Source organism: Mugil cephalus, chromosome 7 (assembly GCF_022458985.1).
Source record: "Mugil cephalus isolate CIBA_MC_2020 chromosome 7, CIBA_Mcephalus_1.1, whole genome shotgun sequence".
Taxonomy (NCBI): Eukaryota; Metazoa; Chordata; class Actinopteri; order Mugiliformes; family Mugilidae; genus Mugil; species Mugil cephalus.
Genome location: NC_061776.1, coordinates 22,405,607 through 22,430,162, shown reverse-complemented (window position 1 = coordinate 22,430,162; position 24,556 = coordinate 22,405,607). Strand labels below are relative to the sequence as shown.

General features: G+C 42.8%; 1 protein-coding gene across 1 annotated transcript in view; it reads left to right on the top strand.

Moving 5' to 3' along the window:
- LOC125011389 (probable G-protein coupled receptor 158) overlaps window positions 1–24,556 on the top strand; it is a 59,981-nt gene that overhangs the window by 18,216 nt on the left and 17,209 nt on the right. The window contains exons 3-7 of the mRNA XM_047590584.1: window positions 6,877–6,979; window positions 12,818–13,029; window positions 13,910–13,978; window positions 19,732–19,841; window positions 20,838–21,076. Coding sequence (XP_047446540.1) covers window positions 6,877–6,979; window positions 12,818–13,029; window positions 13,910–13,978; window positions 19,732–19,841; window positions 20,838–21,076 — 733 coding nt within the window. The remainder of the gene's footprint in view (window positions 1–6,876; window positions 6,980–12,817; window positions 13,030–13,909; window positions 13,979–19,731; window positions 19,842–20,837; window positions 21,077–24,556) is intronic.

The following is a 24,556-nucleotide window of genomic DNA, read 5'->3' as shown; positions in this document are numbered from 1 at the left end:
GCTGTGCACTGCGCTACTGTACATTCTAACAAGTTCATTACATTTCTTTGATCTTTATTTCGACTGATGACGCATATCTCGAAGTGAGGAAGGATGGCGAAAAGGACGAGGACGCACATAGGATGGAGAAGAGGATGAGAGATGACAGTGGAGAGGGACAGTCGTCAGGGAGGATCCGTCTTCCACAGAGAAACACCATCCACTCTCTAATCTTCTGCCTGCAGCTCAGCGGCTGCCACGGCGAAACGCGAGAGCCTGTCAAGTGTGCAGGAGCGGCTGGATCTTAATTGAGCGAGGCCCCCGCCCCCCACTAGTCGCGTCCACGTGGGGAACTGGAGACCACCCGCCCAGATGTCTGTGTGGGAAAAATGACGGTTCATTGAATAAGTGTTAAAACGCCGAGTGAGACGTGCATTTCCTGAGGCTGCGCGACCAATCAGTGGCAACACTCTGAATATTTTACTTCCAACCTGAATATAAATCACAGCCGAAAATGTTTGAATTTACACTTCTCTTCCTAATGCTCTATAAGGAAGGCATCGCTCCAATCAGCCAGTTTGGTGACCACCAACCACCAACCAATCAATAACTGGCTATTTATCTCAGTTTTCCCCCCCTCTGAGATTGATGGAGACATTCCAGACAGGCTTGAGTCCAAGATCTCCTCTCCTCCAGTGTTTCAGTGGTTGGTAGTCTTGTGAAACAACAGCAGGCAGCTTCTCCACCCAGGGGACAGAGCGATTGTAATGCTTTTAGGGTTTAATGCTTTTAGTGTATTTATAGATCTCGGAGGACGCTGAGTGCTCCCTCTCTGTCTCTCTTACTCTCTCTGCCTCTTCTTCTCTCTTGCCAACTCCCGTCTTGGTGTCGTGTTCGCAGCTTTTTGTTTATTTTTATTTATTTTTTTGCAAAGTGAGACAACTGAAACAGGTACCACATGCTGCAGTCCCGACATGAAGAGCCTTTGTTGACGTTGTTAATTCATTTTCAGTTTTCCGTCAGTCACTTGTTTGAGTATGGAATACGTCTTACACTTGGCGTTCCTCTCCAGGCTACAACTTGACAGTAACCGTAATATTACAGTATTTGTGTTGTTTATATATTCATTTCCCAGACTTATTTGAGGAAAAACACCCCCTAAAATCTCCCAGCAGCTAGGTCTAATATGTAGCGTGTATTTCATTATGCGCACAGTCGTTTGGAGTCAGATCAGACATGTCTTTTCATCTAGGTGACTGGCTCTATTTATATTCTGATGCAAATGTAGGTGCAGTGCAATTCTCAGCTTTTTCCAGACATTTGAATCACCTCCCACATCGCTGATTTATTCAGTGATTCAAATAGGTTCGGTGCTGCTGTGGTCATTGAAATACTCAACTGAAGAAGCCACCCATAAAGACATATCGAATGGGGACATCGTCTTCATTGGTAACTGCCTTTTTGGCTAAATCTGCAAAATGAGCTTGAATGACATGGGCACGTTAATGAACAGGTTGTTGTTTTGGTTAGTTTGACAAATATTGTCACATACAAGTGATTAATTTTGGGTAAAGAAAACACAAAAAATATCTCGACGCATTTGTCAGAGAATTTCAGACTCCAAAGACCAGGCCGTAGGTAGAACATACTCTCTACAATAGACCCTTCATAATGTATCAGACTCTTCCACTCCACTTTCTGTGATTGGCAGTGCAACCTTGAACACTGCCGACCAAGTGTTCCAGTATAAAAAGCGGGGATTAAAAGCCCCCCAACTGCATCCAAAGTAAGAGGCAATTATAAAATACTTTGGCACTCGGAGCCTGCAGCCTGATGAAGGCGATCCATCAAACCGAGACGCGTCAAACGACCGTTTCATAGCCTTTTCATAGCGGCCGAGGAAAAACGAGGCTGGCCTTGGCACTGTTAAACTCCCTGCACTTGAGTGTCTGTGTTTGTGTGTCTGTTGCTGTCTCGGTGTATGTAATTTTACGGTAAAAGCAGCACTCTCAGTGGAGGACATATGGAGCACTGTGCAGCTCTGCCATTAATCTAATTTTGATGGAACATGTCAGTCTCTCCTGTGGCATGCTTGTTTTCTGTATTGTACTCATGGCACCTGGTTCAGATGGATGTGTGGTCACAGGCTGTAGGTAGTGTGGTCATTTTTTATTTTTTTTTCAAGTGTGTTGCATGTGTATTGGAATCGCATTTACAAAACGCAAGGCCAAACACGTGCAGGTGTTGGTTTCACACCCGTACCCGCTGTGCACCTGGGGACCCAAAACTGCTTCTGCTGTGGTAGCACACACAGGATTAATAAATGCAACTGTCTGGATGCGCGGAGCACAATAAAGCCCTAAAATAATCATCATATTTCATCCTTACCCCCCTCATTGTCCCTGGGCATGCCATATCTTAATGAGCCTCTACTTCCTTCCTCTCCTAAGTGGATAGTACATTTATAACAAATTCTTATGTGAGTCATTTATGTATCCATCCATCCATCCATCCGACTTGGACTCCCCCTGTTTCCAGGAACCCTCGGGGAGTCTTCGTCTTCGATAGAAACATCCTGGTTGAGACCCTGATTAATTTGGTTTTGGAGGTATCAAGGAAAAAATTTAATTCTTTTATTGGTGCCCCTTCCTCTTCCACACACACACACGCCATTAGATTAACCGCAGCCCGCTGTGGTTCAGTTTGTTGTTTAACACTTGCTGGGTTTCCATTCACGATGTGTATGCAAATTGTGATGCAACAAAAGAGGGTTCTTGCCTGCAAAGGGCATGGTTGGAGAAAACATCCCAGAGTAATACTGCTGAAGGCATTTAGTCATTCAAAAGCAGCAGCGCTTAATGACGGAAACATTTGAAATTAAAAACCCCACACCATGAAAGATGAATCACTGGCCCACACGATGGTGGCATTTATTGGATTGACTGCAGTTTTTATTTTGCAGGTTGTTTTTTTTTTTGTTTTTTTGCTAAAAACTCAAAAATTTGACTCCAAGCCCAAAATACCCAAATGTTTGGCCCAGGCAACGGCACCACCAACTCCCTGCAGCATGCCTTCATTTCTGAGAGTGACAGAGTTATTTGTGGCGTTTTGTCGAATCTTTTACACATTTGTTATGCATTTATTAATCTTTATGAGCATTATTTGCATACAGGTGTCACCATTTAGCTCAACTGCGGCCAGGCGGAGTACACATCAATGAAAATAAGGAGGCAAAAATACTCAAGAACAAAACGCCACAGACGATATATACGTTGCGCTTACGTGACACTTTTATTTCCTATCCTGTTTTGTCAGTATTTCACCAGTGAACCCAAAATAAATTCAAGTATCCCCTATCTGACGCAGTTCACATTTCCAAGCAGCAAACATCCATCAGTCACACAGATTTTTCCAAAAAGTGAAAATGTGGAAGCAGCATATCTCCCCAGGCCTTCTTGTCTTTACTGGTTAAACACAGGAGCAATGGTTTGAGTGTTTATCCCGTCAACCATTTGCTCCTCAGTTCAGACTCACCCTCGGCAGCCCTTCCCTCCTGCCTGCTGCTTCCAAGTTTGGAGATCTGGAGGCTGTTTGTCAGCTTTGAAAAACAAGTGATCTGAGCACAAGTTCAGCGGGAGGCTTTGGCATGCTGAGCTCTTCTACTTAAAAAAAAAAAAAAAGGAGAAAATAAATATTTTCCAAAATGGCATGTTGTTAAAGCACCTTGAAATACCACTCTTGTCTCTTGCACACTATATTGACATGCCCTTTAAGCAGAAGCAAGCATTACAGCAAAGCGTGGCTCTGTGTGAAATTGCAGCAATTTCCAAATAGCTTACTATTTTTACGCATCGCATCACGCCCCAGGTAGACGTGGAGATTTGGCAAATCTGATGAGGCATGAACCTTTTCTGCGTGAATATGAGTTGGTCCTGTTTCTGTTGCAGCACAGCAGTGAGTTTGTCTGTCGACACATTCTAATCAATGTGTGAAAATATTCCATATTTAATGAAATATTTGTGCGAATATGGCTATATTTATCTGCTTTCATGCAGAGCCGAAAAGATCCATATCATTAAGGTCTGTGTGCCAGTTCTTCCTTCAAATGTGCACTGGGTTCACTGCATGTTCCTTAGAGTGTAAGTAAGCTTAAATATACTGTAAGATCAGAGTTCAAAAGCTGTTTATGCAGGTCTTCAACAGGGGGGATCGCGAAATCTTTGATTGATTCGACATTTTTATATATATTTAATAGGCATGTAGATATGGTCAAGACTATCTGCTGTAGTTCAAACTGAGCATCACAATGAGCGACGTGGTAGTTGGTGCCAGATATGCTGCCCTGAGTATTTACAAAAAAAAAAAAAAAAATCCTGTGAGCAGCAGTTCTCCGAGCTCATGGAAAGACAATACTTGTTACAACCGAGGTATGCATGTAACACACAAAACCTTTGAAGATTGCTACGACATCAGAAGGTCACGCAGAGAGTCACTGCTGTCAGCTAAGAACAGGAAACTGAGGTGAAATTTTATAAAGGCTTACCAAAATCAGGCGATTGAAAATAGGAAAAAAACATTTCCTAATGCTGCGTCTTGATTTCTGCAGCAGCATTTGGATAGCTGTATTGTTTAAAAGCCGTAGTGTTGTTGTTGACCATGTCCATCTCTTTATCAACACAGTGGACCCATCTTCTGATAGCTGCTTCCAGTAGGATAATGTGCAATATTACAATGCTAAAATCATCTCTATCTGATTTATTGAACACAACATGATCGGTTCATTGTACTCAGAGGATCTCCACGCTCATTAGACCTGAATCCAGAAGAGCATCGATGCGAATTGGACATTTGTGTCATGGATGTGCAGCTGACAAACCTGCAGCAGCTACAGTATGTGATGCCTCCATGTCAATGTAGCAAACGCTCAAAGAAATGTCTCACCTCACACCTCATTGAATCCAAGCCACAAAGCAATAAGACATCTCTGTAGACCAACGTGTACCTATTAAGGTGGCCAATTTAATAATAGGTTTGAAGAAAATGTTGAGTCCCCCAGTTTCATTATGTCTTTGCATTTTCTAGGAGGTCTATTCGAAGGCAGCACACATAGCTTAGCTTAGCATAAAAACTGTAAGCAGGGCCGGGTTGACCAGCTCTGTCTGGAGTTGCAGAATATGCCTTTGAAGAAGCTTAATATAGAATATTAATCTAAACTAAGGTGTTAGCTGTTTTTTTTAAATGTCACAGAATTAGCCTAGCTCATTCCCCCTGCTGCCAGCTTGCACGCAAAGCTAAGCTAACTGCAAACTACAACTCTCAGCAAGAAACTAGGTAAGCATAGTATCTAAAATGTTCCTTGAGTGTTGAATGGTATTACAATAATAAAAATACTGTATCAGTGACTGACAGTGATTCATGTCAGTGAGTCAAGAAATACACTCTTGCTGTTCTCCGCAGCAGCAGCAGCAGCAGCAGTCCCAGAGGACGTACACTGTTTTTACTGAGCACGCAATGTAATGCACTATTTATCAACGATCATGTGAAATTTATTGCAGCTTTATTTAGTCTAGCTATGTGTGTGTGTGTGTGTGTGTGTGTGTGTGTGTGTGTGTGTGTGTGCGTGTGCGTGTGTGTGTGTGTTCACACGGGTGTACAGTAGCCATACCGTACCTGTGTGTTGTCACTGGCTGTGTGTGTGAGTCTTCAGCTCCAGATGGTCTGCAAGCCCAAGTAGCTCCCACAGTTATCAGTTCAAGCTGGAATTATGCAGGCGCACTTAAATTCAGCAAACAATCTTTAATTCTTAATTTAGATATTAATTAGTTTCCTTGTTACTTGGCAAAGCCCAGTGATTTCCCTTGACACGGGGCATGTTCATAACTGGGGCGTCTGCTGCTCGGCGCTGCAGCAGAGCATGTAGGAGGCTCAATAACATGGCTGAAACAAGTTCATTTACTGAGACCAAACACTGCAGCGGAGCCTCATCACCAGGAGGCAGCGAAAAACACATACAGCAGCAACAACTTTATTCGATTGCAAACTTCACAGCCGCAGCCTGTTTATTTTCATTTCAGGGTCTTTATATATATTTTTTATTTTTTATTGTAGTCTGTGCAACATTTTACAGCCTACTCTGTAGTTACGTGGTACTAATCCTGCTGTTGGGCATCGTGACTCATCCAGGTCTAAACAATGTTTTCCCTCACACATAAATATTTGGAAGCTCCAACACTTTATAGTTCACATCTTATGAAGAGTAATGCTGGCGTGAACTGTGGATACTGTGGAGTCTAAAGCTAAAAACTTTTTGTATACAGTGTACAACAAGGACAATCACAAAATCACAAGTTATTGTCTTGCAGCTGTTTGACTTAATATCCATTCAGTTTTTAACCCCTCACTTGCGTGTTATACAGTTAATGATACCAATTTATGATATGGAACCAATGAATGTGAGAAATGTCAAGAATTCAATGTATTGTGTTGGAATGATTTCAGTATAATACTACTTTGCATTACCATGATAAAGGGCCGTTTTTGTTCAGCTAACTTAAAGCAGTCCTTCTAAAGATTAAACGGTGTTGAGAAAGGCTATTATCTGTTTTTATTTCTGACAGATTTTGTTGTTGCTGTGTGTGTACTTCATTCTGCTGCTGACATCCAAAATACCAGATACATCATTTTACTCCCACTCGCGTTTGGATTCAAGAAGCACAAACAGATCTCAGCTGGCTGAGTGACCATCATCCTCCTCCTCCGTCTTTTTGTTTTAAATTCTCATCATTACACCCCGAGCTTCTCACTTCTACGCCCTCACGCGACTGCCTCCTGTAAAGTTCTTGTTGACGGTTTTGTTGGTCTTCACCTGTCCGTCTTTCTCTGTCCTTTTTCTTCCAGTGCACCCCCATCGTTGGCCACGGATTTGTGTTGGACAAGTACAAGTGCCAGTGCAGGAGAGGATTTTACCACCCGAGCCGAGTGGCGCTCAATGGCTTTAAAAGTAGGTTACAAATCCCTCTGTAATATGAAAATGCAGGAGCTGTCAGATGAAAACTTTGAATCTTTCAAAAGCGAGCTTTTGGGATTTATGAAAAAAGAGGGAAAACAAACGCTTTTTTTTTTCTCCAGCTGACAGCCACACACATTTCATTTGAAATCCTTGTTACAGCTCTGAATGGGTATCCCGGGGCTTGTGAGGTTATGAAACATCTATTGCCGTCAAAGGATTGTGACTGTTCTCATTGTGGGAATGTCTATGACGTTTCTATTCTGAGCACCAGTGGAAGCCACAAGTGGCTTTTGAATCACAGACCTGTTGGACTCGACGCCACCAGTGAAGACAGGGCGCACGTGGCGCTGGAATAAATTAACAACGATTTGCAAGCTCCCCACTATAGTTATTGCTGCCGCTGTTTTTCTGTTCTCACACTGATCTCCCTGAAACAGCACATTCGATTTCTCACATAAGTAAAGAAAATTTCTAATTTCTAAGCAACATAATAATGCTGTAGTTTGACAAATTAACACTGTTGCTAACTTTTCCTGAGCATTTTTGCACATATAGTGCTGCTGATCGTAGAGGGACCTAAGTAACATAATGTTGTTCTGTGTTTACAATAAACTGTATTATGTCTAGGTCTCACACGATGTCAACATGAAGCAGCTGTATTGTCAACATGAAGCAGCTGTATTGTCTGCATAAGCTCGCACAAACGCAATTTATGCTCAGTCACCCACAGGATTTTGAAGAGCAGTTTTACAGCCCAGTTTAGTGTCTGCAGCCATCTCCATCTTGGCAGTGCGTGTGCCTGATTCCTCCTACCTCCCGGCTGATTCATAAATAGTCAAAGTGGTGGAGTTCAGCTGAGGTGGGTGGCTGACACCTGAGCAGACAGTTTATGACCAGTGAGTGTTCACAGTCTCTCTTAATTATACATAACTTTAAGCTTTGATATAATTTAAACGGGCTGTAATAAAACCTACAACTCTGTAGAGTTGTCATGAATTGCAAAGTTGGGTATATTAGCAAGGAATTCTATGGTTCTATGCTTTATTTGGCCCTTTGCAATAGTGCAATTGTGTCCAAGTTTTGTTTGTATATGGGCATCGATAACCAGTTATTTTAAAGAACGAGTGCAACTGGTCCAGTTCATCGATATCATCAGCCTTCAGACTCCCCTTATCGATTCTTTTCGTGATGAATCTTTACGTCCAGATGGTGGCGGTAATGCACCTAAAAGTTGTTTGCCAACCACCATAAAACAGAAGAAGAAGAATCTTTACTCGAAGCACATCATTCAAGTCCGGTGACAGTAATAACCAGCACGTGATGTCAGAGAGGTTAAAATGGTCCGAGGTGTGGCTTCACTTCACCAGAAGGGACTGTAACAGCGCATTGTGCAACTTATGCAGCACCGTAATTTTAAAGCAAGGACGGCAACACGACCAACAGGCTGAAGTGTTTGTGGACGACGGCATTAAATACCGAAAGAGCCATGTGTTCTCCGGTCAAAGAGGGCAGCTACCGCCAAGTCACAGCAGAGCAGTGCTAGTGAGGACCCAATGACCATTTTCCTATTTGTTTTCTTACACACGCTCACATCTCTTGTTCAGAAACGTAATTAAATTGGTGTTGTTTCTATGAAACCACGAACGCCTACTTTTTCTAAACCAAAAAATTGGCAGGAGGAATTGATAAGGGAATCGATAAAAAGTCGTACCGATAAGCAGAATCGATAATGGAATCAGGTCTCAATAAAATCTTATTGATGCCCACCCCTATGTATATGTATGCTAACCTATCATATCAATGATACACTGATCTGAATTAAAAATGAGCTCCGCTTATTCAACACACTCCATTGTGTGCTCGAATGCAAGTTAAACCTCCTCAAACCAAATAAAGAGCAGGCCAGAGCTGCTCATGCAATGAGAAATTAAAGAAAGTAAAATGCAACCCCAATTAATACTGAAGTTAGCTGAAAATGTGCCTCTAGCTACTGGGAATGACTCACTACTGTTGACAGTAAGCTAGTTAGCCAGGCATGTTAAAGGTTACAGGCAGACTTTATTCAGAGATGGAAAGAAAGGTGTTGTGGTCATACATACAGCACCACTGATTTGAAATAGTTTACAATAAATTGGCTCTGATTGGACTATCCAGCTATTTGTTTGTCTGCATCAATTTAAACACAACCCATAATGAAATCCCCATGGAGGGTACCACACTCCACCACATAATCTGAAAATAATTAGCTCTGTCTATGCCAGAAGTGTCTAGTGTTTTGCTTATGTAGGAGCAAGCATCCCGCCATCCAGACTCATTACATTCTTAATACTGTTTTCAGTCTCACACATATCTCTTCAATATGTGAAGAAATCCAAAGCATTAAAAGGCTACACAGTCACAGAGCTCAGCTTTAGAACTTTTCTCCACTGATGTTCTCCTTTTCACCTTTGCGGCTTTCAAGTATATCCTCAAACTTTAGCCCCCTGATCGTGCCTTGGATTTGAATGTCTGTGTTCTGACACCTTGACTGAAAGCGCTGCAGTGTCCTCGGGCAGGAAGCTTGGCCCTGATGAGCAGGATAATCAGGCAACTGCGGTGGTTCTCATCCCCGACTCCAACAATGCAGCGTCCCAGGGGGGCTTATATGCTGAGCCTGAGCTTTATTATAATGCTGTGTGATGAGGCCAGTAGTCAAAAGGCTCAGTCTGTGAAGAGACTCATCTTACAGACTCCATGCAGACCACCTCATTAAGAGTCACAGCGGCTCATATTGAGTATAGTTTGTTGCAGCCTTGATTTCCCCTTGTGGAACCTTTGTTATATTCCAGGTTCAGCCCACCCAAAAAACAGACTGGATCTTGTATTGTTACCAAGCAACAGGCCAAAACAGCATATGTCATGTTTGAGAAAAAAATGGAAAACACATCAAGCAAATCTAAAGAAAGAGTGAGGTTCAGCTTTAAGCACTGAGGATGGTGTGCAGAAAAAAAAATAAAAAGAACAAAGCAGCACAACTTTAAAGAGCTGTAATCACTGGTTACTGAAGTACACTCTCTTCTATTATAAAGTCTCCTGAGGATCACGGCCATTAGTTTAATGAGCTGGAAGTGTGTGTGTGACAGCTGACCCCACACAGAAATGTGTGGTATCACTGGGAACATGTGGCCCCACATGAGCTGCGTTGAAGCGAGTTGAAAAGTTCATATCCTCTATCCTTTATTAATTTCATTGTGATCGACCATAAATTCATCATAAATGTCACATCAAACAGACCATTAGAGCTAATAAAAATACACTTTTTAGATTAGGACTGATAACGTAGTATGTACTTATTCTACTTCTTTTTATTCCTGTGATTCCAGCCCCCCCTCCCACTTGTCCTTGGACTCACACAGTCTGCTATAAATGAGTTAGAACTCAGTCAGTGTCGGGGTATTGGGTTCTAGTTATAGATTTTCTGACATTTGACCTAGTTTGTGTTGTTTAGTGCCTGTTTTCCCTTGAAAGTATCACTTTCCTGCTTTCACCTGTGTCCGGTTACCCCTGGCTTCCTTTGTGGATTTAGTCTGTGTGCTCTCCCTCTGTGTTTGTAGCTTGTCTCTGTAAGTCCTCCCTTGTGTTCCTTGCCAGTGTTCCTGGTTTGTACTTTTAGTTTTTTGGGTCTTTGTTTTCTGCCTGGGTTTTGCTCCCTATAGTGTTGCCTTTTTAAGTTTCTTGTCATCTTGGGGCCTTTTGTTGTTTTTATCAGCTTTTTATTGACGCTCATTTTTCCTGTTCTCTACCTGCCATGTCCGGTGTTTGGATCATTCTTCTGTTTGAAATTAAACATCTCTTACAATCAGAGAAGTGGTCAACGAATGAACCTACTCACATATCATCCTCAGTATCTTTTCATTAGATTATTTGTGTGATGAAGGCTGACTGATGGGTTGATGGGTCACCTTATATAAGCTGTCTTCTGTTCTAGGTTTCTTCTGGTTAAAGGGAATTATTTCTTGCCACCATCTCCACCAGGGCCCATGAGTTACTCTGAGGGTTTTGGACTTGGAGATCTGAAAAGGTTTCAAGACCGTTTGGATTGTTATTGAAGTGATATAAAATTCAGTTGAACCGCACCACAGGTGGCTCAACATCAAACTGAAGTGACATGATTTGAAACTGAGCGATTGAAGTTCGGGGTGGAGGTGCCTCAAAAGAGCAGGAAGAATGAGTCATGGTGTTTTTCAGACTTTTCTCAAAATATGTCAAAAAAAATATTTCCATAAGGTAACTAATGTTATTGGAGTTGTTCGTTTAGAATGGACCATATATAACATATTTTTTGGCAGTGAAATTATGTACATAGGTCTGCCATCAGCCAAAGAAAATCTGGACTAAGTTATTACTACACTACATTACACTAAGTGAGTCTTGGACGTACGTGTTGGTCTGCGTGATGTTTTTAAATCAATCAATTGGACACAGCGCTCTCTGTCTATTAGCATTATTTCATCACCAATTGAACCTAATTATTTTATACTAAACTGATTAAAACTCACAGTCAGCTAGTGTGTACATTTCCACATTTTGGATACGTTCTGACTGCTAAATCATAAAAGTTGGCTTACGTTTTTTGGATGATGTGCCGTGTTGCTGTGACATGGAAACTCCTGTTATCGTCCTTTTTAATAAAATCAAGCCTCACAGTCGATGCCTCAGACACGGTGTCATTATCTCTAACCGCTTACTCTCTAGAGAGGTTGACCAGGGGCTGTAGTGTCCCAGCTGTCGTTGGGCGAGAGGCTGGGTACACCCTGGAGATTTTGCCAGTCTATTACAGTTCTAACACAGAGAAACACACAACCATTCACACCTACGGCCAATTTAGAAATCACCAATTAACCTAACAAGCATGTCATTGGACTGTGGGAGGAAACCACCTGCAAACTCCCCTTAGAAGGCCCCAGCCTGGATATTTCTGAGGAGTCAGACAGTGGTTTTGTTGTTACAGTCGCCACCGGCTTATTTTCTAAACCCTTAAACTCAGTGCAGCTCACTGGATAAATAACTCCACTTTCTGTGATTTCTCACACCAGTGACTGCATGATTGCTGGATTGACTCATTGATTTGTCTATAAACTAACCCGTCGATCCATGCTTAACTCATTTAACTATTATCCCACTCCTTTCAGGCCAATCATGCTCCACTGAAGCGCCGTGCTGCTCCAACAGAGTGAGCACTGGGATTTACAGAAGAATTACCAAACGTTATTTTCTAGAGCATCTTCATAAAGTTCGTGTGGAGGAAACTGAGGATTTAAACTAGATTGACTCCCAATCCTATTACAGCATCGCGTGGAATTAAGAATGATATTTTTTGGCGTCGTCTGTTGTGTTTTTACACAGTTCATTATACAGTTCATTAAATTTAGGGGTCAAAGGAAGTGGCCATCCTGAATATGAAAAATTTAGAGAGAAAATTAAACCACATCCAAATGTGTCGTGTGCCGGTTTAACAACAGATTTTCAGACCAGAGAGTGAAAAAGAGCTGTGTCACACCATCATGTCGCCCTCTCCTTCATTATTCCCTCGGAGGCTTAATTAAAGGCTGTATTCTTGCAATTATCTCTGTGAGGCTTTTTTGATTTATTGGACTGATGATTTCTTCTCCATCAAACTGATTAACTGAGCATTTAATAGGAAGCCGGCGTGACAGCTAAATGCAAATTGATTGCAGGGATAATGTGAGAAAACACGAGATTAAATAAGACATATGTTCTGAAAACAGATACGAAAGTCGTGCTAGAAGTAATCGTGAACATTTATATATCTTGCCGTCTCATCCTCAGGTAAGGAGCTGGGTCCTCACAGAGACGAGGCCTCCGATATATCCAGCAAGTGCCTGCCGTGCCGCGAGGGCTGCCCTTACTGCCGGGACGACACACCCTGCCTGGTGCAGGAGGACGGCGCTCTGCGTCTCGCTGCCGCCTCCTTCCAGGGTCTGTGCATGGTGCTGGACCTGGCCAGCATGGTGGTGGTATACCACTTAAGGAGAAACAAGGTGAGGAAGGCAGGAGCCACCACAAGGAGAACGACTTCTTTATTAGTCCAGATGAAGAAGGTCTAGATATTCAATGCTCACATTGTAATTCTGCCTGGCAAATATTCACATGCTTTGACTCTGTGATCTATTGAATATTTATTCGCTGCAATTCCCTCGATTCAAAAAGTCAAATATACACCATGATGCTGCATCCGAGCCAAAGTAAAGACTTTTTTTTTTTATACCTCTTAATTGTTTTTATTGTCTCATTACACATTAACATGCGTCGTACGTTTACAGAGCCCTCCGTTCGAATCCTCACAGATTTAGAACAACACCAGGTAATTACACCCAGCCCTCAGGCAGAGTCAGGTTAAATCTTTCCTGGTGAGCTTTTTATAGACATGTGTGTTATTGCCCTAGAATCCACCCGCAGTTCTTTAATTCACAAGAAATATCGCTGGAGGCTTTCGGATTTACATATGAGACAGAAAAAAAGAAAAGAAAAGAAAAGAAAGCCATATATTGTATATTGCGCTCCTCTTTGTGGTTTTCTTTTTCCTTTGATAAAGGCAGTGATGTATCATTTGCCTGCAATTCCATGCAAGTCAGAGCAACCACTCCTTATAAAACCTTCAGAAAGATGGAATCTGTGGAGTGGAGTACGGTGGCCCCAAAGGATCAAACACATAAAACAGAGAAAGTCCATGTATTAAAGGGAACAAATGCAGAATGAGCACTAAAACACATACAGCAGCATCACAGATGCCCGTCAGGCTTAGCATGTCATCACGTGCAGTATACCTGTTACATCTGATAACAACAGACAGATATTGTTCTCCTTCAGATTTCCTGTCACCGTCATTGATTGGTTAATTTTCTCTTTCCATATTACCAGAGCATCCGTACATCTGGTCTCATTCTGCTGGAAGCCATCTTGTTTGGGGCGTTGCTGCTCTACTTCCCAGTAAGTCTCCATTTTCGATCTTACGTAGCACCCACAAAACACTCACCACATCCACGTTTTGCTCTCTTCACACTGGAGTCCTTATTTCTAAGAGCTGACTGTGTCACTGGTGAATCCTGGGGGCAAATATGCAGCATGGACAGAGCAGCCTCTGGTGTATCTCTTTACAGCACAGCATTGTTTTAATAAAGCAGTCCATCGATTGCTGCACTCCAGTATTCCACTAATCATGGCTCCGTCAGAATAAAAATGTCTCGTGTAACCACTTGACTCATCACAGACTGGTCCAATTGGAAGGAATTTTCAATCATATTTACTGATTGAAAATAATCAGATAACGTAAAATAAGATCGTTACAACGTTTGCAGCCTCCTTGATCTGAAGAGCCACTGTGGAGCAACGCAGTCATAGCGTTGCAGTAGGTTTGGAACAAATCAAAAAGCAGAGCTGTGTCGACGGTCCTGTAAATGTTCATTGCAGGTCACAAACACTCTGACACAGATGGTGGGGATCAAGTCAGGATTCTTCCTTCGGTTCATTTAGTACATTACAATGTCAATAAGGTGGTGAACCTGCCTGCTTCTCCAGCTACATTACAGACAATAACGGGTGGTTAGTCAGCTGGCTTAAAGGTACAGCATGACTGTGTATTGTCACGCCAGCCTTTGTGTTGTCTGTCTGCACGTTTGACAGGGTCCACGTGGGTGTGCACCAGTGCGCGGCGTATATGCGTGTGTTAACGCTCGTGCCCACAGCCCACAATGCACCTGGAGTGCCACGTCAGAAGCCCGTCTTCAGAAGGGAAACAGATGGAGCGAACCTGTGCGCCAGTTAACGGAGAGATCTGGTGCAGCCGGGGAATATGCGCTCTTCAAATACTTACACAGACAGCCAACAGTGAGCCATGTCTCTCGTGAGACGTGAGGCTCGGTGGCTGGATGGCAGCCATTGTTATGCAGGGAGAAAAAACACGAAATCTGATGAGAAGAAAGAGCTTCAGATTCCTGATATTGGTTTTGTTGCGGCAGATGAAAGGCTGCAGGTGTTGTCGCCTTGAACACATTATGTTTGACCATCCATCCATCCATCCATCCATCCATCCATCCATCCTCTTCCCATTTTACCCCAGGGATGTCTCCAGTGCCACAAATAGCTCTCCAAATATATCCAGCCATACGCTGGTGCTCACACACACTTGGATGCCCTCGAGGTCTCCTCCTCCCTTTGCGCCGTTGTTTGTCAGTCTTTGAGTGAATTTCTTTGCACCTTTCCCGTCCCCCGTCCTCACGTCAATCATTCCATTACCTCCTCTGCATGTTCTCTGTCTGTCTCGCCTTTCTGCGTGCCTCATTTCCAGCGCCCTTAGCCTTTGTTGCTTGTGCTGTTTTTTTTTTTTTTTTTTTGCTGCCACCCTAAGCCTGCTCTGCTGCAACTGCTGCTGCTCTGGAGCTCAATGCATTTTTAAACAGTCCATCAAGTTCTAGCACAACTCGCTTTAAAAATACTTCTGCTGATTAATTGATGGCGGAGGCATAGGAGGTTGAACGCCGACCAGGAGTGCCACCTTCTCTTCTGGGCGATGTTTTCTGTTGCAGTCCCCTGTGACTATAGGGTAACGCTGCAGAAAAAGGTGTGACGCTGTTTGTGTCTGCCTGTTTTCTGCCTGTTTCTGCCTGTTTCTGTGTGTTTCTGTGTGTTTCTGTGTAAGCTGAACGGTGGATTGTGAGCGTGATTAGACGGGGTTTTTAGCTCCACAGTTTCCTTTGATCCACACACAAACCTGTGTGCATGGATTTGCATTCGTGCGCTTATGTACAGTATGTGGGTGTCTGAGGCAGTGTGGCCTACTTTTACCTCTTATTTGCTGTGTTGCGTTATTGTTCCAGTCTATCGTTTAGACGAGAGAGACGGAAGACTGGAATTTTTCCTCAGGAGGTGACGAGGATGAGTGTGGCAGGAAGGATGCTAATCCTGAACACAGATCTTTAGGATTGCGTTGCACCTTCCTCTGGAGGACATAGAACAATTATATTTAATACCTGCAACTAGTAACAAACTGCAGGGCAGGAAAACACAGTTGCATGCAGCAGCCGCTCTGCCGACTAAAAGGTGTTATATTTGTTTCCAAGCCTGACATTTTTTTTTTTATTTCTGCTGCAAGTCAGAACAGACTGGATGTTCTGGCAGCTCATTACTACGTCTGTAGGCTGTGGTATAAAGACACAGGCCAGTAAGAGGGATCGAGTTTAGCTCGCAGACTTCAAATTTGTAAGTTCTTCCTAATTCTGTGTATTATTTTAGTAATTCTTTTTATTTTAAACGGAAAACTGGACGACCCTTTAAGGGTTTGGTCTGTCTGTTGTTTTCTGGCTGTGTCTGTTCCGTACAGTTTGATTTCTTTGTGTTTTCCTCTGCTCTGCATTAGAGCGATAATACGCCACGGGGATCCAGGCTTTATGCAAAGCTAATCAAAGTTTGATAAAGGCACATATTTTTGAATTATGTATTATTCTCAGTGGTGGATGTACTTTAAGAAAATCAATATAGCGCAGTGTAGAAATACTCTTAGTATTGGCATAAAAGTAAACTCAGTGCCACAAGTATCATAAATTAAAGTTATAATTAAGCACAGAGGCCAAATCCAGATAAATATGTTTTCTATCATTCACCCATTATAAACACAGATCAGCAACAAACATTAAAACATCTGAGGGGAGATTTGACAACAGTGTGTTACCAAGCACCACATGAGACCCTCAGAAGACCCATGTTCTCTGATGAGAACTATTTTGAAGGGACAAGTGAGACATACACAACATTAGGAAGGCAGTCTTAATTTTATGTTTGATCAATGTATAATTATTGTTGCAGTGAATTTTAACCTTTCGATATACCATATCGTAAAGCATTATATCATAACCTCTTGATCTTGTACTCAAGAATAGCAAATTTGTTTTAGTAAGGTGTAAGTAATTTTAACTCTTTCTTTTAAAATGTTAATGTCCGTCTTCTGCTGAATAATCACACCCTGACCTGCAGCATTAGGGACAAACAGCGGTAGTTGTCTCTTCTGGGTATAAAATGGACTTGGTGCCATGCTATCTCATGACCAGCATACCAATAACAGACTTTGGCACTGCATGGTAGTGATGATGAGTGGGCATAGAAGAAAACTGATGCTGTTGATGGTGCTGTGCTCCGTGCTTGGACTCTGTGTGTCACGGGAGGTTGGAGAAACGTCCGTATGCCAGAAGGCTGAAATCATGCACAATGTGACACGTCAACCGCACCACATTTTGACAGGGTTAGGGTTGTCTCTCCAGTTTTAGGACTGTATTAGGTTGAGCAACAAACATGACAAAATCCTCACGACAAGCGGGGAGAAATAAACTGTAATTACTTCGCCACTCATGTTCCTGTGATATATGCTATGAGTCATCTCCAGACAGCGTTCTCCTTGTAATTTCCTGAATAGCTGCATAAGATGTCCTCAGATATATATTTGTTGTACCAAGGTCTTTACTTTGCATCTCAGTGGGTAACATATAGTGCACACTGTGATGCGTATTCCCTATTATATGTTAGTCTCCCTTCATTTTGAACACATCTCAAAGCTAGACTGTTAGAGCCTCAGGGTCAGCTGGTTGCTTAATTGAGTCTGACACAGATGTTCTGCTTCTTTTCCCCAGAAAAGAGACTATAGGTGCTGCTCTTGCTTAAGTTTAATTACTCTGGGCAGCCACTGTCTGTTGAATCTCAAGGCGTCGTAAGAACAGGGATAAATCACTCACCGCATTCCACTGAAATGCATTCATGCTGCATCTATTATGTGTAAGCCAGACTCAATTCTTATCAGAACATGAGTCTGGCAGCACACCATTGTGACTTCACCTTGTTTGAACCGATACAGAGAAAGAAAATACCTGCAATTGGGTAGTCTTACAACCAATTAGAGCAAATTTATTCCAAACAAATTCAGCTCCAGATAATGTGTACAACTGTGTGACTATCACTCATCTGCGCCCCATCGGCTGGGCAAGGCAGTTTGATTGGCAGGGCAGGTCTTTGCTGGTGCATAATCAGCTCCAAGTCTTTCTGCAGTCGAGTTGGCTTCTAGGCTTGTGGTAAATATAAAGAGAGGTCAGCAACTGCATTCAAATTTTTCATATAGAAGTATATTACCCAGAATGCCCTTTTCATAATAGGACACAAAATCATATTTTGGTTGTCCCAATCCTGTGAATGTAATATACAATGTGGACATGGCATTAATGTTGATCCCCTCAACCCATAGGACCCAAAGACCCCCACTAACAACATTGTGTTTACAGACACCACAGGACACCCTCAGAAGACCCATGGTCATTCTCTGATGAGTCACAACTATTTTGGAGGCACAAGACCTACACAATATTAGGCAGGTGGTCGTAATGTTATGGTTGATGTTGTAACAGAGATGTTGCAACATCTCAAGCAGGAAAGGAGGTCTGATGTTGAGCTTCAGATGATTATTGTTGGACTGTGTCTGTACACAAAAACAACATGATTCTCACTGAAAGAGATTCACCACAATACACATGATGCCCTTCATGGATTCTCTAAGTCCACATATTCATATTATATGAGTATATATTATTTAAATCTAGGCACGCATGGATGTAAGCGGCAACTTGACTGGTTGGGCAGTTGAGGCAAAGGAGGTGATTCAGCCTTTTTTATTACACTGCTACTTCCCTCTGATGCTCTATATTATGACTTGTCAAAGTCCTGTGCAGATGAATAGGGATTTCATTCAACCACAGGCACATAAAGTAATAAAGACCAGTCAGAGCAGTAACATGTGAGATGAGACCAAGCAGGTAAATTGCGAAACACCCCACAGAGTGTTCTTTTAGGCAGACCATCACCTTTTCTTGCCGTTGCAACAAAAGCCTTCGTGCGTTGATTTGCTTAGTGTGTGAATGAAATAAGGCTTCACAGTTTGTGCTGAACAGACAACAAAGCGGTCTTTGGAGGCACTTTGTGTTTATTCCCTCAGACCACATTAAAATGCCAGTTTAGGCAAAACTCAGGAAGAAGTCACGCTTAAGTGGTGTGGATGCTAGGTATCCACTAAGTGGGTGATATGCAGGTTCTTTCAGTGGAAATGAGGATCCACAGAGCGGAATGTAGGACTCGGGTCACAGGATATTTGCTTCAAACTAACGAAATGCAACTGTAATAGAAGTGCAAATGGAAGCTCTGTGTCTGAGACTCGTCTCTTCAGTCTCTATCACAACCTCATCTCAGCAGTAATAGGTGCGAATAAACTTCCCATCAAGCACCAAGTGAAAGGCTGCAGCTTTATGAGCCACTGGCAAACTCCTGCCTTTACTACAAGCTACACACACAGCATGACTTATGAGGCCGTGCCCGAGCATGTCTGCACATACACACAAATAAAACAACACGCTAACTCCCATATGGAAGACAAAACCACTTACACGGGAACTGAGCCATCAAACTGTCACTTCAGTTGTGCCCTGGCAGCCGACGTAGGAGCAACGTACAGCTAGGAGACGTTAGCGGAGGAGGCGTGAGCTATCTCCGAGGCCAAATCTACCTCCGGCTTCACACCACGGGGGGAAGATTTACCTCATTTTCATTTCTGATGTATTTCTGGTGAATATGAGAGGGATGTTGTGTGGGTGCTTGCAAGGAAATAAAAAAAAAAAGCATAACCTAACCAGTGTGACTTCTTCGCCTCCTCGTAGGTGATGATCTTGTACTTCAATCCCAGCGTGTTCCGATGCATCCTCCTGAGGTGGGTCCGCCTGCTGGGGTTTGCCATCATGTACGGCACCGTCGTCCTCAAGCTGTACAGGTAGTGTAAACTAAAAGCATGACAATGAAACAGAGTGCTGTCCCCCGTCTCTTTGCCTCCCCCTCCCCCCTCCTCATACTAACCTGCCCATGTGTTAGCCTTTCTCACTTTCAATAATTCAGCCCTCTCTCCGTCGCGCGGCCTCGCCAATAAACGCATTTGAATTTCACATCAGGCCCCATCTCTCAGCGTCTTCCTGCTCAAGTGTCTCTTCACGCACACACTTGCCGGCTTCCCGCTCTTCAGCTAGCGATGCCGAGATGATGGAGGGAGGAGGTCAAAGGCCGCGTGGAGTGTTTCCCTTAGCAAAATTACCAATTTGATTTTTTTTTTTTTTTTCGGAGCTTGCCGAGTGGGAAGTGTGCCCCGGAGGCAAGCTCTTAAGACCAGTCCCAGTGAATATATCAGAGATAGGTTTGTGTGGTCAAGAGAAACCATCTGAGCACAGTGAATTGAGGAAAATGGACTACTTTCCTGTATGTCTAGACGGTGATATCTATACAATTACGTGATATCTCTGTCCCTGTATACCATAGCTCTACTTCTTTCCTTTCCTTATACTTCCTTCTACTGCAGCTATTCTGGACAGATTCCCGATATTTGACTTTCCTTTCCAGATAAACTAAATATATCCTGTGAATTATACCAGCTCTGCACGCATTCTGTCTAATATGCATAACCCACCAAATTATTAAAATTGACAGCTGGATTAAACGTCCTAGTGGTTAATATGTTATTTTTGTTACTGAAGCGCAAACCAAATCGAAGCGGACATGCTTTGCAAACATGAATGAAATGAAACCGCAGTCCCACTTCTCCCTTCTCCTTTTAATTCAAGTGGGCATGTTAATAAGAGCAACAGCCGTGGGCGGGAGTTGTCGCAGGCATGGAGAGCAGCACTTACTCCCCTCTGTTCCTCATCCTGATTCCATCCAGCAGTCTCTGGTATTGAGGATGCTACCTGCTGTCTTCCACTCCCCAATGCCCCCCTCCCAGGGTACTAAAGGTGTTCCTATCCCGCACGGCCCAGAGGATGCCTTACATGACTAGCTGGCGGGTCCTGCGGCTGCTGGCGGTGATCCTTCTGGTGGTGCTGTGGTTCCTGGTGGCGTGGACTTCAGCCGTATGCCAAAACCCCGAGCTGAGTCACGCTCTCATCACCGCAGGCCTCACCCCAGAGGGAATGCAGTTCAGCATGTGTCTGCTGGATCGATGGGATTACATGATGGCAGTTGGTGAGTGTTTGTATATGTGTGTATTTTTTTGTATTTCAGTGCTTACTGCCTATACATCCCATGTGATATTGATCTTCATTAGACATCCAAACAAGATATTTTCCAGATAGTTTGAGCAAAGTGCATGATTCCACAAGGGGCTACACCAGAAAAGCCCTATTACTAACTGATGGCAACTTTCATTCTCCTGCAAAGCTGGTTTAAGGGAATCCTGGGATTGTAGTTTGGGTTTAGGGAATTAAGGGAATATCCTTAAAATTCAATGAATCTTTAATTTTTGAAAATTAAAATATGAGGAAGTATTGCCTCGTACCACGAGCGACTAGGGTCATATACGATCATATACACTGGTCTTACATGTAATAATAATAATAATAACACCATATTCATATTGATTTTTCATTGAAACTTGGTAGTAAACAAAAAATATATATGTATAAATAAAAATACTCTGAAATAAAAGTTAGATATCATTAAACAGAAGTCCAGAATGAGTACCAAAAATAATAAATAATAGATAATAAATAATAGGCTATACAAGTTCACATGTTGCATCATGAGGCCTTCTGGGCTGGTAAATCTCTTATTTTTGGTGCACGACATATTCACACAAGTGAGCATACTATGAATTAACAATGCCAACGGTCTGCAGTGGTGGCTACACAATTAAACACCCAGCGAACATTTCTCCCTTTGTAACTAATGAAACTACACTCTAACCACTCTGTTTGGTTTCTTTTGATGCCAGCATGTAATTGAACGCTTGAAGAGAAGACTGGATTACCCAAGACAAAATAAGCATTATCTCTTCTTCTGTCCCCTCCGACAGCCCCGACACACTGAGTGCACACTCACATGCGCACACACACACACACATAGAGACTGGAGGTGTGTTTGGGGTCACACATTGAAAAAGAGATGATGGTTCCACTAAGTAAGCTCTAAAACAGGGGTCATCAACATTTCTCAGGCCAAGGACCCCCGAACTGATGAGAGGTTAAGTAGGGAAGCAGAAAATAAGACAAGGCAACCCATTTTGTCCTCAGTAGTCGGCTGATGGAAGCGAACTGCACTGATAGCTTCTCTTCTGCTAATATTGCAGCGTGCTTCTGGATTTCACCTGGAGACTGAATAGGCTCTCAGGCAATCTAGCTTCCTGTACACGGTGCGCTGTTCAGGCAGCTGCTGTATTGCTGAATGAGTGTTGACTGAAAGATAGCGTCTTCTGCCTCCATTTATCCCTTTACTACAATATTTTGGATTCATATTAGTGTGTATTTAAAGAAATTCAAATTTGTGAAGGAAAAATAATAAAAATATACATAAAAAATGTCTAATCAACCAAAGATTTTGAGACCCCCCCTGCAGCACCACCACGGACCCTCTAGGGGCCGCAGCCCCCCTGTTGAAGACCTCTTGCTCTAAAACCTTTTGTGTTGTCCTCCTCCTGGCGCTGGCATTTGCCTACATTCTACAATCCCTCAGCGCCTTCTCGTCTTTCAGTTCTCTCCAGCAAGAAAAATCCACTCCAGTGAAATTTCATGTGTACCCTCTCACCATGGATAGCTTCTCTTTTAGACTGTTTCTCCGCACCTACTCTGTCTCTGTCACCACAGTAGCTCTGCTCTTTAGTTCTGGCAAACCAGCCATTGCTAGCTCACATTTGACGCCTCGGTACCAGTGCGCCAGCGTAGCAGTCTCCCCACAGAAATGATTTGAAGCTAGTGCACTGTGAAATATGGTGAGGTTTACCTGACCCTGGTTGTCTTTTCTTTGGGGTCTCATTTTCTGGAATAGATGTCACAATCGGTGGTTTAAAATTTGAGAAACCTGGCATTTGTGAAAACAAGTAGAGATCAACAGCTTTGCGTCGGCTCAGGCGTGACTCGTACTGAGACTTTTATGCCACAGCTCAGAAAAGTTGGACACTTGCTCTCGACCTCAACAGTTTCAGTTTCCAAAAGCTTAACTGCACTGTTTCTGACTCATCTATTGTGGACATCAAGACACTTAATAGGAGCAGGTGGTACTGACAGCAACTGCACTGCACATAAGCAGAGAGGACTGTTCAACTGCATCTTGAAATTTCCAGGGAGTCTAAAGCACGATATATTGTTGTATTTTGACAAATGCTGTCAGACAGGCTTGAACAGGTACAGACCAGGATCTTGATGTAGTACAAATGTGATAAACGCCCCTGCTTTGATGTGTTTTATGTTGGAGATAAATTGTGCTGCTACCCTTTTAAGCAACACATAAAATGTTCCAAAACACCCTGCCTGCTTGCCACAAGTCATTATCATCCAGTAATACATCTGCTCATTCAACTGCCCGCCTGCAACGCGGCGTTATGAAAAGCTCTGCTCCTCAAGGCTAAATTGATGCATTTGTGAATTCTGATTATATAGTGGCGTCCATTGTTTTATTCACCTTTCTCCATAAAAGCAGCTTAATGAATGGTACGGCACAGCGGGATGTTCTGATAAACAAGATGAAGTACCACCCTATTAAGTGAACCGCCACCAGCAGTAAAGCAGCACACGCCAAGAATGCAGGAGGTATCACTATTCATTTTTGGAGCCATTTACCACAAGCCTGGATCTGGAGAGTTTCCAGAAGGAGAGCAATTCTAGACTAAAAAAGTATGAATCACAGAATAAAATGTAGAGGTGTTGCTTACCAAATCGTTTAATGTCTTTTAGTTATTGTCGCTGCTCAGCCCAACTCTGATTTCAGGCTTAATAATGAATCGTTTCTGTGCTAATTGCTCATTATGGTGGAATCAGCAATTGCACGTTTTGTTTCGTGGAAAAGCAAAACAAATGGTGCATCCTGTTTACCAAATGTTCAATCTGCTCTCTGTTATTATAACAACTGGCTCTGAATGTGTGAATGGGCAGAGGCGAGCAGCTCTGTGGTCAATGAGTGGCTTCAGGGGCGTAATAAATCTTTGTGATTGCTCTGACGCACTTCTGCTAGCATGCACAATAAAGTGAAGCTGTTCTCTGCAAGGCAAAAGGCTTAGCAAATGCAACTTGAAGAAAAAGACCCTCCTCTGCTCCAGCAAAACACCCATGATATATACCTTTGTCACAATAACAAAGTGTTGAACGAGCTTTCGCACCAAAGCTGTTGGCACATACACTGTATGTAGATGTAGGTAGAAATAACACACCATCGTCACGCCAGCCTTGTCAGTCATGTTAACACACCAACTCAGAAACTTTCATCTGTCATTAAGTTTTCTGAGATCATTCAATCCTTTTTTTCTTTTCTACATCTCTGAATATCTTTTTTGACCACTCAGAGCCACTGTAGATGCAAGCAACGTCATCTACTGTCATTGATTCTGTGTGTTTCTAACAAGCAACCTCCTGTGTTCATAAATGAAGCAAACCATATGTCAAAGTGCAGTTCATCAAATGGCCACTTGAGGCTGAGTCCAGAAGTGAGTCAATGATTTTAATGTTTACGCAGGTT